Genomic DNA, 13,959 nt, shown 5'->3' with positions numbered 1-13,959 from the left:
TGACAGCAATAAATTTATTAAGTATCCCCCCAAATAGGAACATAAACCAGTAAAAAATAAATAAATAAAATAAAACTTCAGGCCTAGAGCTGACAAAGCGGAGACGAATGAGCCACACACGGAAGGGAAGGACCTATGGTGGGAAGACGGAGCCGCAGACACTGAAGGGCGGACACTCGGGAGCCCTGGGGTGGCGTGGCGGGGGCTGGTGGGGCGAGGCGGGCGGCGTCAGGGGCTGCGCAGCCCTAGCGCAGACCTCTGGCCGTGGCCTGGCCCCGCCGCGGCCTCACTTGGGGCCCTGGGCCTCGGACTCCTCCTCGTCGTCTTCGTACATCTCGCCCTCCTCCTCGGCCGTGGCGTCCTGGTACTGCTGGTACTCGGACACCAGGTCGTTCATGTTGCTCTCGGCCTCGGTGAACTCCATCTCGTCCATGCCCTCGCCCGTGTACCAGTGCAGGAAGGCCTTGCGCCGGAACATGGCCGTGAACTGCTCCGAGATGCGCTTGAACAGCTCCTGGATGGCCGTGCTGTTGCCGATGAAGGTGGAGGACATCTTGAGCCCCCGGGGCGGGATGTCGCAGACGGCCACCTTCACGTTGTTGGGGATCCACTCCACGAAGTAGCTGCTGTTCTTGCTCTGGATGGCCAGCATCTGCTCGTCCACCTCCTTCATGGACATGCGGCCCCGGAAGACGGTGGCCACCGTCAGGTAGCGGCCGTGGCGGGGGTCGCAGGCGGCCATCATGTTCTTGGCGTCGAACATCTGCTGGGTGAGCTCAGGCACCGTCAGGGCCCGGTACTGCTGGCTGCCCCGGGCGGTGAGCGGGGCGAAGCCGGGCATGAAGAAGTGTAGGCGGGGGAAGGGCACCATGTTCACGGCCAGCTTGCGCAGGTCGGCATTCAGCTGGCCAGGGAAGCGGAGGGAGGTGGTGACCCCGCTCATGGTGGCCGACACCAGGTGGTTGAGGTCCCCGTAGGTGGGCGTGGCCAGCTTGAGGGTACGGAAGCAGATGTCGTAGAGCGCCTCGTTGTCGATGCAGTAGGTCTCGTCCGTGTTCTCCACCAGCTGGTGGATGGACAGCGTGGCGTTGTAGGGCTCCACCACCGTGTCCGACACCTTGGGCGAGGGCACCACGCTGAAGGTGTTCATGATGCGGTCGGGGTACTCCTCGCGCACCTTGCTGATGAGCAGCGTGCCCATGCCCGAGCCCGTGCCCCCGCCCAGTGAGTGGGTCAGCTGGAAGCCCTGCAGGCAGTCGCAGTTCTCGCACTCCTTCCTCACCACGTCCAGGACGGAGTCCACCAGCTCCGCGCCCTCCGTGTAGTGCCCCTTGGCCCAGTTGTTGCCGGCCCCGCTCTGACCTGTGTGGGGGTCAGGAGGGGGCACAGACAGGGTCAGGCCTCCTGTGCCTTAATGCCCCAACCCAGAGAGCAACTGTGGAAGCAGCGCGTCTGCTTCCACCCTGCAAAGTGGGGGGCCCACACCTCCCGTCTCCGTGGCTTTCCCCATCAGCCATGCTGTGCACTAGGGGCCCTGTTGTTCAGTGCCAGGCCACGGGCTCTGGTCAGAAACTGAGAAGCCAGAGATGCAGCTCCCCCTCTGCCTCACTTGGGGGTCCTGGGTGAGTTGGCCGGCCCTCCCCTCCACCGGCCTGACCTTGGCCAGCCATGGTGGAAGCCTCCACTACAACCCCAGCCTCCCTCCCATCTCGGCGTCTGGATGTGGACTGGTGCCAGTCATTTGGGGTGCTGAGCTCTGAAAGGCAGAAACGGGGTGGGGGGAGGCCTGCCACCACCATCCGGGGCACAAGGGCCCCCTGAGATCTGGGTCACAGCAATGCTGTGCGTGTGAGCACTGTCCTCTGGATGCCCACCAGCCAGCAGCTCTCCAACGAGCCTGTCAGCTTAACCCCCTGTTCTACACACCGCTCTGCTGGGAGCACCCGGTGGTCTCTGCCCCTGCGCAGGCCCTCCCTCTGGGCCCCCACCGGCACCTGCAGAGTGGGGGTCAGCTCTGTCCTGCAAGGTCATGGCCCCTTAGTTCCTGTTGATGCGGGTTTGCCCGTGATGAGGTCAGCCCCCCCTGCGGGACAGGGGTCACTCACCAAAGATGAAGTTGTCAGGCCTGAAGAGGTGTCCGAAGGCCCCAGACCGGACACTGTCCATGGTTCCAGGCTCCAGGTCCACCAGGATGGCCCGAGGCACATACTTGTGAGCTGAGGGGAGAAGGGTGGGCCAAGTGCGTCCTGGAGGCTCAGGGGCTCCTCCTGCCCTTGAAGTCCGGCCCCGGCCTCCCAGCCATGTGCTCTGACCCCGCGAGTAACATGGAGACTGACACCCTGGATGGCCAGGGTCAATTCCAGGGTCCGAGTGGGCAGGTGAGTCTTTCTCCAGTTGAACTCGGACATCGCTCCACACCAGGTGCTAAATAGCCCCAGCCCAAGCCCTACAGGTGGCCCTTGCTCTGGGCCCACCCATGGGACTCCGAGGGGACCTCCAGAACCCTGCCTAGCCCTGCCTGTTCCCTGCCTGGTGGTTAAGAGGATGTTTGAGCCTCACTGTGGCGAGAGTCTCGGGCTACACCAGCCGCACCTCAGTGGGAGGGCAGGTCCCCGGGCCCAGCCCAGCTGCCCTCCCAGCCCTCGGGAAGGGTCGGGGTGCTCACAGGAGGCCTCGTTGTAGTAGACGCTGATGCGCTCCAGCTGCAGGTCCGAGTCCCCCACATAGTTGCCGCTGGGGTCAATGCCGTGCTCATCGCTGATGACCTCCCAGAACTGCGGGGGGACAGAGGGGTCAGTAGGGGACCACATCCCCCACAAGGCCCTTTCCCCATGTGGCCACAAAGCCTTGGGTATAAAATTCAGGGCTCAGACCCAAAGCCAGCACTAGCCCCTTGGAGAGACTTTGGAAAGAGGCCTGAGCTCTGTCACCTGTCATGACCGTGTCATAAACATCACATCTACCACCTGCACGTCCACGGTTACCAGGGTGGTTCAAGGCTCAGCTGACCCGGCCCAGCTCCGCACTTGCTACCCAGTCAGTAAGAAACCACCCTCTTTGGGTGGCTCTTATTGCTCCCTTTTCAGATGAGGAAATGGAGGCACAGAGAAGGGGAGAGTCCAAGACATTTGAGCCACTGCCAGGGCAGAGGACATCCAGGGACAGGGTGCAGCAGTGCCCAGGCCATTGGCAGCCTCAGCTACAGGAACCACAGGGGCCGGAGTGGGGAGTGACCCGCCTGGGTCGCCCCACCTAACCCCACAAGCCTGGCACAGCCCTCAGTCCCGGGCCTGTGCGCCCCTGGCTGCAGCAGGCAGGGGCGAGGCCAAGGCCTCGGCTCGGGGGCAGACCATCGCTTCCCAGCTGCGCGACCTCGGGCAGGTCCCGAGGATGCTCCCTGCACCTGTCTCTGTGTGTGCAACAGGCCTGGGCCGCTTCGAGAAAGCGCCGAGTCATCTGTGTGATGCACGTGGCTGGTGCAGGCAGCCTGAGCACTGGGTAGCACCATCAGCACGAGTGCCCACACGAGAGCACGCGCCCTGGCTGCGCTGAGCTCTGCCCCCCAGGGTGCTCCCAGGGGGCTATGCAGGCAGGTCACATGCTGTGGCTGCCCCCGGCGCCTCCCCTTTGCTCCTCAGGGTCGGGAGGGGGTGGCTTTCAGAAGATGAGTGGGGTATGAAGTCCTCGGGGAAAGCAGGCGCCTCCATTGGGGTCATGTGCTGGCAAAAAGGCTGCCCAGTTGAAAAATCAATTACACACTAGGTCACTGTGCTTTTGCCTCGGACGGAACAAGCTCCAGTGCGAAGGGCGGGTGGTCCCAGGCTGAGGACCCTTTCTCCCAGTGCACCCTTTGGCTCTTTTGGAATTCTTTGTTACGTTCACATGTTAACTTCAAACACACACATGCACACACACACACAGATTAAAGACAAAATTGTTTAAAAACCTCAAAACTATGAACAGTGTCATTATTACAAACTGTACAGCAGTGTCTTGACATGCCTCAGAGAGACTGTAGTCAGCAACAAGAGCTCACCTCCCAGGGACGTGGGGGCGGGGCCCCTCCCCCCTTTACGCGTTTATGTCACCGGTAAGTTCTCTTCTGGCATTGTGTGTTAGTTTTGTCGTCAGAAGGAAGACATGCAGAGTGTCACTCAGACATTCAGAGGCTGATCAGAGCTTCCCACCACTGCTGGGCTCTCCACGCCCTCCTTCACCCTGAGGCTGTGCCCGGAGCCTTGGTCCCCACAGCCCTAGGACACCCCAAACCTCTGGCGTCAGGGACACCCACAGCCCCTGTGGAGGGGGGGTGGTCTCAAGAGGGCAAGTGTGGGGCCAAGAGAGTCATCCAGTCACTGGGCCACCAGCCCACCCGTGGGAAGAAGGACCATGCTCCAGGAGGGGCAGGCCAGAGTGGGTGAGGACCCCAGTACTGGCCAGTGTGTGACATCCCTCCACTTCTTGGGTGGGGCTTCAGCGCTCTCACCTGGGAGGCAGGCAGGGCAATGGCCCCACACCAAGTGCTTGGCACAAGCCCTGACACATAAAAGCGTTCAAGACATGTTGGCTTCTTTGACCAGAAGGCCTTAGATGCTACTTAAATTGGTAAAGCCATGTGTACGGATAACTAAAACAAAAGTAAAATGTAGTTTTAAAACATCGGCATGCTGTGGAAAGCTGTGGCACAGTAAAAGGTCGCTGCCGGGAGGAGACCTCCAGGACACGCCCTTGAGGGGAAGGCCTGTTTGTTCAGCGGCCACGGGACAAAAGGAGCCCTCACGACAGTGGCGGGCTGTCCCGCTGGAGTGGGGCCCGCAGGGCAGAGCCGGCTCCACGGGCAGAGCCTGCCCGAACTAACATTTCCATTTTTAAGGGGGGGAATATACTAATGACTGCTTTTGTAGTTAAAACTAATAATGACTGTAATTTAAAACATTAAACAGATATCTTATTAGTAAACTAGATGATGTGACATTTAATAAATTTTAAAAATACAGGTTTTTTTTTTTAAATTCAGTAAGAAATAATTATGGTCATCACTACAGATGAGAAAACGGCCCCCGGGTCCAGGCCAGCTGCTGCTCCTCCGCCTGCTGCGGGGCGGGCCGGCCCTGGGCCCGCGGCGCTGTCCGTGGTGCTGATCCCAGGATCCCAGGGCGGCGGGGCGGGCACGGGAGCCCAAGGCAAGCGGGGTGCAGCGCCCCCCACAGGGAGGACTGGCTGCCTCGTGGTCCCTCCAAGACTCCAGGCCTTCCACCCGCCCCAGCCAGCGCCACCCTAACCTATCGGGCAGGTGCCGAGGGGGCGGGTACGGTGGCCGTAGGGGCCCCTCCCCTCCGCAGCCCCGCCCTGCGCCCTGCGTGCAGGGGCGCAGACAAAGGCTCCGGAATGGCCCTGCTCCCCTAGGGGAGGAGGGAGGGGTCGGGTTCCCCGCGCATCCCCAGGTGTCCTGGGCCGCACGCCGTCTCACCACACCCTGGTGAGGTGATGAGAGCACAGCGCCTGGCACGGCGCCCAAGGCGGCGGCCGTCCTTGCCCGGAGTCGCTAATGCCGCCCTGCGACTGCTCAGGAGAGGCGAGTCCCGCCCTGCTCCGAGACCGCCCTGACTTTCCTCCGCCCCTCCCCGGGGCCCGCGGCCAGATCCACACAGGGCCCACGGGCAGGAAAGCAGCCCCACGCCCACCCCCATCCTCCAGCTGCTGCAGGGGTGGGCAGGGGCGTGGCGGGGGGGGGCTCTGAGCCCTTCCTCCGAGTCTGGGTCACCGCAAAGGCCAGTGTTTGGGAAAGGAGGAAAAAATTCCTCCCCCCAAATCCTCCTACCTCTTGTTTGAAGTGTTCACAAGGATCAGATATTAATCTTCAAAATTAACATGAATCAAGAAAATCAAGGCAAAAGGAATAAAAAGTAATGAGCAAACGCAGGGGTCAGAGCGCAGAGAAGCAGGGGCCTCTTTGCCAGAAACAAGGCAGCCCCGGCTGCGGAGGGAGGGGTTTAAGCGGACCGCCCCTCCCCCAGGCCCAGGGGGGCTCAGGGCTGCCCGCCCCCGGGACCCCTGACCCTCTGAGGAGCAGATGTTCAGGCCAGGCCGTCGCTCCACGTTAATGAGCCCTCGGCCCCTCCCACCCGCCCGGGCAGCTGTCAGCAGTTGCTCCAGGAGCCCCGACGGATCCCAGGCCGTCCCCTCCCCGCCTGCCCCGCCCCCAGCCCCCGTCCCCGAGCAGGCGCAGCTGTCTCCTCGGTGATTAGAAGTCGCCGGCTACCGCCTCCGAGACCCCATCCCGGGGCCTCCGCCCCGGAGCCCAAGTTGCAATTTACATGTCAGCCACGTGGCTGTCGCAGCCCCCTCGTAATTAGCTTTTTGTTCTCGCCGTCTCCATGGCAACAGCCTCCAGAGAAAGCCTCTCCTCCGTCCCTTCTCCTCCAGGACCCGTTCCTGCCCCCGCTCCCCTCCAGGACCAGCTGGACGCCCTCCCTGCGCCGGGTCCCTGGCCGTGGTCCTGACAAAGGCGCACGCCTGCAGCGCCGGATCCCGGGCCGCCGCCGCCGGGCGCCCGTGGGGACTAAGGCGCTGTGTGACCTTGGGCAAGGGACAGCCTCCGGACTTAGGGGCAGCACGCTCGCCACCTCCTCCTCCCGCCCCAATCCCTGCTGCTGAGAGATGGGCTAACAAAGGCCGTGAGGAGCTGCCCACGCCCGGGGCCCGGCTTTGTTCCCGCGCCCAACCCCCGGACTCGGAGAGGGGCTCCTCCGGGTTGGGCTGCGCCGGGGGAGAGGCCGGTCCTGGACCAAGGTCACCGAGTGCGGGCCGAACCCCTCCCCCAACAAAGGACGGGGTGGGGCCAGGCAGCCGGAGGTTATCACAGGGAGGTTGGCGGCCCGAGGGGGCTCTGACGACCCGGAGGACCTCCCGTTCCTGCGGGCGGCGGAGGCAGTCGGAATCGTTAAGGCTTTCAGGGGGAACCACCCAAACCGGCCCACCCACCCACCCATCCCGCTCAGGCTGAGTGGCCACCCCAAGGGGGCCACGCCCAGCTAGCCGGCTGCACCCGCGGCGGCCGGCGGAGGAGGGAGCGTGACCCGGGGCCGCGCTGCGCTCGGAGAGACCCTGGAGCCGGCGAGCGCGGGGGAGCCGCAGGTGGCGGCGGCAGGGCGGGCCTGTCGCTTTGTTCTCGGTCCACAGAGCTGACCGCGTTCGGGTGCACCGAGCATCCTGCTTCCCTCCCTCGGGTGCGGCCCGGGCAGGGATGCGGGAGGCGCGCGGGGCGCGGGGCCTCACCTTGGCGCCGATCTGGTTGCCGCACTGGCCGGCCTGGATGTGCACGATCTCCCTCATGCTCGGTGCTGTGGCGGCGGCTGCGGGAGGCGCGGACTGGCCGGGCTGGCGACGAGGGTCCGCCGCCCCCGCCGCCGCTCTTATAGGCCGGGCCCAGCCTGCCGCGCCCTCCTGGCGTCACCGCGCGGCCAATGGGGGCGCAGCCGCGCGATGCGGCACGGCCCTGCCGCAGCCTCCCGCGCCTCCCCGCCCGGCCGCGCCCGCTCCGGGGGCCGCTCACCCGAAAGGAGGGAGGACAATAGAAGTCCCTTAGCCCTCGGACCCCGCCCGGGCTCCCTCTCCGGTCACACACTTCGGTTTAGGGACCGACCCCATCTTCCCACCCCACAGGGGCGAGATGGACGCCTCCCAGCGCCCTGTCGGTGGCATGAAGGGGCCGCCAAGGTACTCTGAGCTTTGCTGGACCCCGCGAGGGTCCAAGGGGGCAGGAAATGGCTCAACAGGCACCGAAAGCAAACCCAGGGCTGAGAGACCCTGAGCCAGAGTGGCTGTGGGTGCGGGAGGGGGCGGCGGGGCCACTACGGGACCCTGAGTCTCGCGCTCCCTCCCTGCGGTGGGGGTGCCACCGCCCCTCCCCCACTGGCTGCCGTCAGACTCCGGAGGGACCGGCGTTGCGCCGGGCCAGGCGCGGCGCCTGGGGTGCAGCCACTGCTCAGTGAATGTCGTGTCAGGCACTGCGATAGGGACCCAGCCAGGTGAGGGACGGCGGCCAGAGGCCCGGCGGCATGCCGTCGTTTCTGTCTTACTCCCTGGCATCACCTGTGTGTCCGGACTCTCGGTCCAAGTGAGGCGGGTAGGGGCTGGAGTGTGTAGGGAGCGGGAGTGTGCACGAGGTGCAGGCTCCTGCAGGGAAAACTGGGGAAGAGGGTCCCCTGGCCAGAGGAGAAGGGAGGGGGACCCTCACAGGAAGACAGACACCCCCGGCCTCGGCCTCGCAGCCGCCTGGGCTCACACGTTAGTGAAGGCACCTGGTAACAGGTACTTGAGACGTTTCAGTGACAAGCCCTCCAGGAAGGGCATCTGCGGTCAGCCCGACAGGTTCGTGGGGCCCGTGTCCAGGGTGCAGGCTCGGAGGGGCCTGCGGGCTGTGCCGTGTGCAGGCCCCCCCCTTCCCCTCCTGAAGCTCCCCAGTTTGGCAAGTCTGGAAATGGGTCTTTTGTTCTCGAGTTGCCCCTCCCCCACTGCGTGTCCATGATGTGGCTTTCTGTGGTTGGCTTCTGGCCACCTGGGGCCCCTCCCTGCCCCCCATTCGGGGGTCTTTGGCGAGCATCTGGCTCTTCCCTGGAGCCAGCTGTGCCTCCCTGTCTGAGCCAAAGAATGAGCTTTGCAGCATCGCATCGGCTGGGACCGGCTTCTCTGCGGGATGGCACTGGGCCTGGACAGCACCCCTCCATCCCCTGGGGCTCTGGTGCTGGCTCAAGGCTGACTCACGGTCCTGTCTCCCGGCAAGGGCTGGCCCTGCCGGGAACCAGCTCCCAACCCCAAGGCCAGCAGCCAGGGCTGGAGTGCCAGCGTGAGTGGGGTGGGGCCTGGCCTGGCAGGGTCGGAGCTGGCGGGGCTGCAGACAGTTCCAGAACTGCCCTGGTGCTGGCTGGTGCCACCGCTCTGGCCTCCACCGAGCCTGCACTCTGGCTCCTGCTCAGTGTCTGTGGAGAACCCACGTGGCTGCTCAGCAAGAGGCCCAGGGCTGCAGCCAGGGTCCCCAGTACCAGGCAGCATGGTCCACCCCAGAGGCCACTCCCAGGGATCCCCCTGCCAGGGGACAGCTTCACTCTACTCTGAAAGTCCTCCCTTAAGAGCCTTACTGAGACTGATGGTGCTGGAGGAACAGAAACCCCAGACCCTGACCCACGGTGGACCCCTGCAGGGGTAGAGGATGCCCATGCCCTGCCAAGGTCACAGTGGGGCATGGTGGTCCTGCTTCTATGGCAGCTGAGGGCAGCCTGGACCGTGCCAGCCTGGCCACCATGGAGGTGACTGGGGGCAGAGCAGCTGCCCCTCACTCTTGCTGCCCTGGGCTGGGTTTACACACACACAGAAGCAAAGATGTGGCATCTGACTGGGTGCAGCGGGGGTCTGTTCGCTCCCCCAGGGCACGGCCTCAGACGCTCTGCATCCTTTGGGGTCTCCTGCTGGTGTCTAGGACTTGCTTCTCCCCCTGGTCACTCCCACCCGAGCCTCCCCAGCTCCTCCACCCTCAATCTTCATGAGACTTCTGGAAAGAGCTGAGGCGCGTGGTGATGAGGCTGCTCCAAGTACAGCATTTATTACCAGACACTTCCCAGCCCTGAGACCCTGGGTGCTAGTCACTGCTTCAGACAGATGGCCTTGGCCTTGAGCAGGTGCTGGCTGGCACTACATGTGGGTGCTTGTGGTGCAAATGGGCCAGGCCCCAGCTCTCCCTGCACAGGAAGCCCAGAGGAGATCTGCCCCACACTCCCACTGCCGCTCCTGCAGACAAGGCCCTCCCCCTGGGGCAGCTCCTCACTTCCTCCTGAGGCAGCCCTGTGGGTCTGGGTCCTGCTCCCCACGGGACCCCTTCTCCCGAGGCTGCATGGAGGCAGCCCTCTGCCAGCTTCAGACTTCTCATCCTGGTGGGTGGGGCCCAGGTGGGTCCTCACCTGCCTCTGGGTTTAGGCAGGGCCCTTCCAGAGTGGGCGTGTTTGTCAGGGAGCCGGGCCTGCCCTGTGCCTGCCTCCCCCAACCCCCCCCCCCCACACTCATGCAGATGCCTCTTTGGCCCCAGCGGTCCGTGCGGCCACACCCCCAGAGACCTTCTAGTCTGTCCTCTTCGGCGAGTAACTGCACCAGCCACACGGGAGTCTGGTTCGGTGGCAGCCACACCTCCCTTGGCCCAGCACCTGCCCTCCCCTCCTGGGGAGCACAGCAGCACCTCTCGGAGTGTCTTCCAGAGCTGCTGGCTGTGGAAGGCGTAGACAAGGGGTCCACGATGGCCTTGCAGATGACGAGGGCCAGAGGTGCAAGTTCTTGAAGACACAGTGGCAGGTGGGGTGTCGAGGGCACAGGACAATGAGCAGGAGGTGCAGGGAGAAGGGGCCCCAGCAGAGGAGGAAGCTGCCCAGCAGGGTGGTGCACATGGCCGAGCCCCTCGAGGCCAGAGCCCTGGAGGGCCAGGCGCTGCCTGCCACGCAGCAGGCGAGGCTGTGTGAGCACCAGCATGGCCACGAGGAGGCTGATGGGACCCAGCAGGATGGCCACGTGGGCACAGGAGGTGACAAAGAGGGTGCTGGAGATGACACTGGCCACCCTGACGGCCGTGTCACACCTTGGGCAGCATCACGATGTGGTGGTACCACAGCACAGAGAAGACGCAGAGGTCTCGGTCCACAGCTATGGTGGCCAGGAAGCAGAGGCCAGACACCCAGGAGCCACAGGTGAGCAGGCTGAGGACGCTGGCCAGCTGCTGTGCCATGGCAGCCTGGGTGGCCAGGGTGCCTACCTCCAGCAGCAGTGTGACAACCGTCCCCAACAAGCTGCTCGTGCTCACCAGCAGGCAGGACACAGCCAGGCAGCCTATGAGCAAGTACGTGGGGCAGTGTGGGCTGCGGTTCTCAGCAGCGGTGGCCACCACCAGCATGCTCCCCAGCAGGCTCACCAGCCCAATGGGCCACGAGAGCCCATTGGGGATTCACACCTCCAGGCACCAGGGGCCCATCTGGTTGGTGGCCAGCCCAAGGTTGGGGGGGGGCAGGGGGTGTGGCATTGAGGGCACCCAGCAGCCTCCTCTGGGGACCCTCTCCATGCATAGTCCCACCCGAAAGCAAGTGTCCTGCTCACCCAATGGTGCCACCAGCAGGCCTGTCCTGCTTCTCCACCAGTCTGGTCACTTCCCAACCAGGACCCTGACTCCGCAGCACCAAACTTCTGGCCTTCAGCCCCTCTCCTGGGAGGCACAGTGGCCTGAGCCCTCCCGTGTTTATGGCTCCTGCCTCCCCAGGCCAGGGGAGGGCCGAGGTCCAGGAAGAATGGACTCTTGGACTCTTTCTCCATAGCCTCCAAGCCATCTAATCCACCCTCCCACAGGCAGCTGTATGATGGGTGGGTGCCCAGGGATTCATCAGAGCGTGCCCACTCACCTCTGCCTGCCGCCAGGTGGTGTAAATGGCACCCAGCCCCCCTCCCCTCCTGGGCACAGCTGGACACCGCCCCTTCGTGCTTCTTGGAGACACTGCAGTCCCGCCAGCCTCTCCAATGCTCCACCAACCAGTGCCCCTACCGGGCCCCTGCTCTCGGTGTCTGTGTGGGGTGCCCTCTGAACCCGCCTGAGACTCCTAACCCTCTCCCAGCCCCTTGGCCAGCAGCCCCACCCCCTGCCCCGGAAACCGCCTCTCCCGACTCTGGCCCGATGCTGCTTCACCTCAGTGGTCATTGGCTGCTGACCATGCACCCCCAGCCCTGACCCCCACCCCACGTTAGATGTTTCCTCAGGGCAGCTGTCCCAGAGGACCCCCCTCCCCCGTCTCTCTGCTCCATGCTCCCAGAGGACAGCCTGGTCCCACGGGCTGGAGGAGATGCTCTGTCATCCTGGGGGGGGGGGGGGGCACAGAGCTGCCAGCCCGGAACCCTCTGCAGAAGGACACCTGGCTCCAGGCCAGGGGCCACGTCCAGACAGACCTCTGTCCCCAGCCCTGAGGTCTACTGGGGAGCATGGGTCCAGAGTGCCCCTGGCCCCGCAGCCTCCCTCCACCCCAGCACTTCCTCACTGGAGGCCCAGGTGGAGGCGGAGGGGCTTGTCCCATCCCTCGGCAGGTGGGGAAAACAGGCGAGCAGAAAGGCCAGTGGCCAGTGGGGGCTGTCTGAGCACATCTATGGCATTCCTGCTGGGGCTCACGGTCTCCCCCTCCCCCCAGCAGCCAGTCGGCCTGGTGGGCCTGCAGGCACGAGCCCAGGCTGTCGTCCACTCGCAGACACCGACCCTCCTTGTAGCTGCACAGCTCTCCCTCGTTCTGCTCTGAAGTGCATCGTAGGCAACACACGCCCGTTGAAAGTGCGCGGTCAGAACAATGGGGGAAGCAGCCCCAGAGCGAGGCGCCCCCGGCCCGTCATACACAGTGCTGCTGGGCACCCTCTCCCTGGGTTCTGGTGGACAGTCACGTGTTCCCATAGGGGGACACCGAGGAGGGGGTTTCATGGTCAGAGGCACCTCCCCCGTGTTCCAAACTGGAGGACCTGCGTGTTCGTCACTGCCATGCACAAGCCCCCCACTGCCCACGGCTGGACGAAACGACGGGCCCCACCGCAAACCCTCTCCCGCCCTCCTGGTGCAGAGTCCCAAAGGGTCCCAGGGCATGAGCACAAGGCTGCACCATGACAGGAGAGGTGGCCCCAGCAGCTGAGCGGGGGACCCCTATCCCTGCCACACGCCTTAGGGCCCCCAGTGCAGCCCTCTGTCCCTCCTATCTGGCCCTGGGGCACAAGGGCGTCTGCTGGGTGAGCCGGGCTGGTTCCCCGCTCCTGTCATGGCATTTCAGGGACATTACTATTTCCGGCTCCATAAATAGTGGAGGGACTCCCCACCCCCGAGCCTGCGACTTCTAAAGGCGTGAGAACTGGGCAGCCTTTGGCCAGTGGCCACAACCCTCTTCCTGGTGAGGCCTCAGGATGCTCCATCTGGTTCTCACTGGACTCGCCTGCTGGGGCCCCCGTGGGAGGGAGACAGCAGGGACAGCCAAGCTGCAAAACGTCCACTTCGTGGTTAGTCACAGTCGTGGGGAAAACACCTACGGCAACCACAGATAACCCTGAGGTCCGTCACACCACCCCATCCATCTCCAGCACCCGGGAGCTGGAGTGCAGAGAAGAGATGGACACGGTATCCCCGGAGCCCGCCCGCCGGGAACCCAGACACCTGACCCACCAGCATGTTCCCAAGCCACTGGGAGGGGCTGTGAGAGCTGGAGCCCTGGGTCTTGTTCACGGTTGTACCCCCGGCACCAAGCACAGTGACAGGCACACGGCAGGCCTGCATCACACGAGCATCTGATGTGCGCGTGGGCCCCATGGGGACACCAGGGCACGAGGAGCCCAGTGAAGGGGGAGGGGGCTCCTGCATCCAGCCACAGCCACACCAGTGAGGTGGGGTCACTGCTTGGCCGAAAGCCCAGGTGGCCCGGCCACACTGTCCTTGCAGAGGTGCCCAAGGGCCAAGGGACACACAGCCATGTGGGATGTGTAGCCAGCCGCCCCCTGGCTCTCGCCACGGGGGAATCTCGGGAAGGGCTGGGCCAGAGCTGGGTCACAGGGTCGTTTCCTTGCAACCGGGAGGGCAGCCAGCAGACAGGATAACTCCAACTCACTACTCAGTGCCCTGGATCCTCCCAGACCCAAACAGGCTCCCGAGTCACCGGCAGCCTTGTGTGGTTCTCAGCTGCCAAACAGGCGTGCCAGGACCTGCCCCAGCTGACCGGCCCACCCACACGCTCTGTTCACCCTGGGGAGCAAACGCCCCCAGTCTCTGCCCTGCCCATCCCCCGGCCACCCTCTCAGCCTGCACTTCCCCACAGAGCCCTTCCACCGGGCTGGGCAGCCCACGCCCATGTGCCCAGCCGAGGCCAGCCCGGGCCAGTCCCGAGAGCAGCGCGCTGGGCAGAGGTGCAGCCCGGG

General features: G+C 64.5%; 1 protein-coding gene across 1 annotated transcript; it reads right to left on the bottom strand.

Annotated features, from left to right (window-relative positions):
* Window positions 1-11,117, bottom strand: TUBB3 (tubulin beta 3 class III). Its single transcript, XM_045818479.1, is given in 10 exon segments — window positions 1-1,362; window positions 2,106-2,216; window positions 2,666-2,774; window positions 7,279-7,414; window positions 10,197-10,272; window positions 10,275-10,313; window positions 10,316-10,445; window positions 10,447-10,624; window positions 10,626-11,032; window positions 11,034-11,117. Coding segments are annotated over 10 exon segments (2,331 nt in total). The 5' UTR covers window positions 11,103-11,117; the 3' UTR covers window positions 1-286.
* Window positions 11,118-13,959: the final 2,842 nt, after the last annotated feature.

This window comes from Phyllostomus hastatus, unplaced genomic scaffold, assembly GCF_019186645.2.
Source record: "Phyllostomus hastatus isolate PE091 unplaced genomic scaffold, TTU_PhHast_1.1 phas_scaffold_345, whole genome shotgun sequence".
Lineage (NCBI taxonomy): Eukaryota > Metazoa > Chordata > Mammalia > Chiroptera > Phyllostomidae > Phyllostomus > Phyllostomus hastatus.
This window is presented reverse-complemented; position numbering and strand designations above follow the sequence as displayed.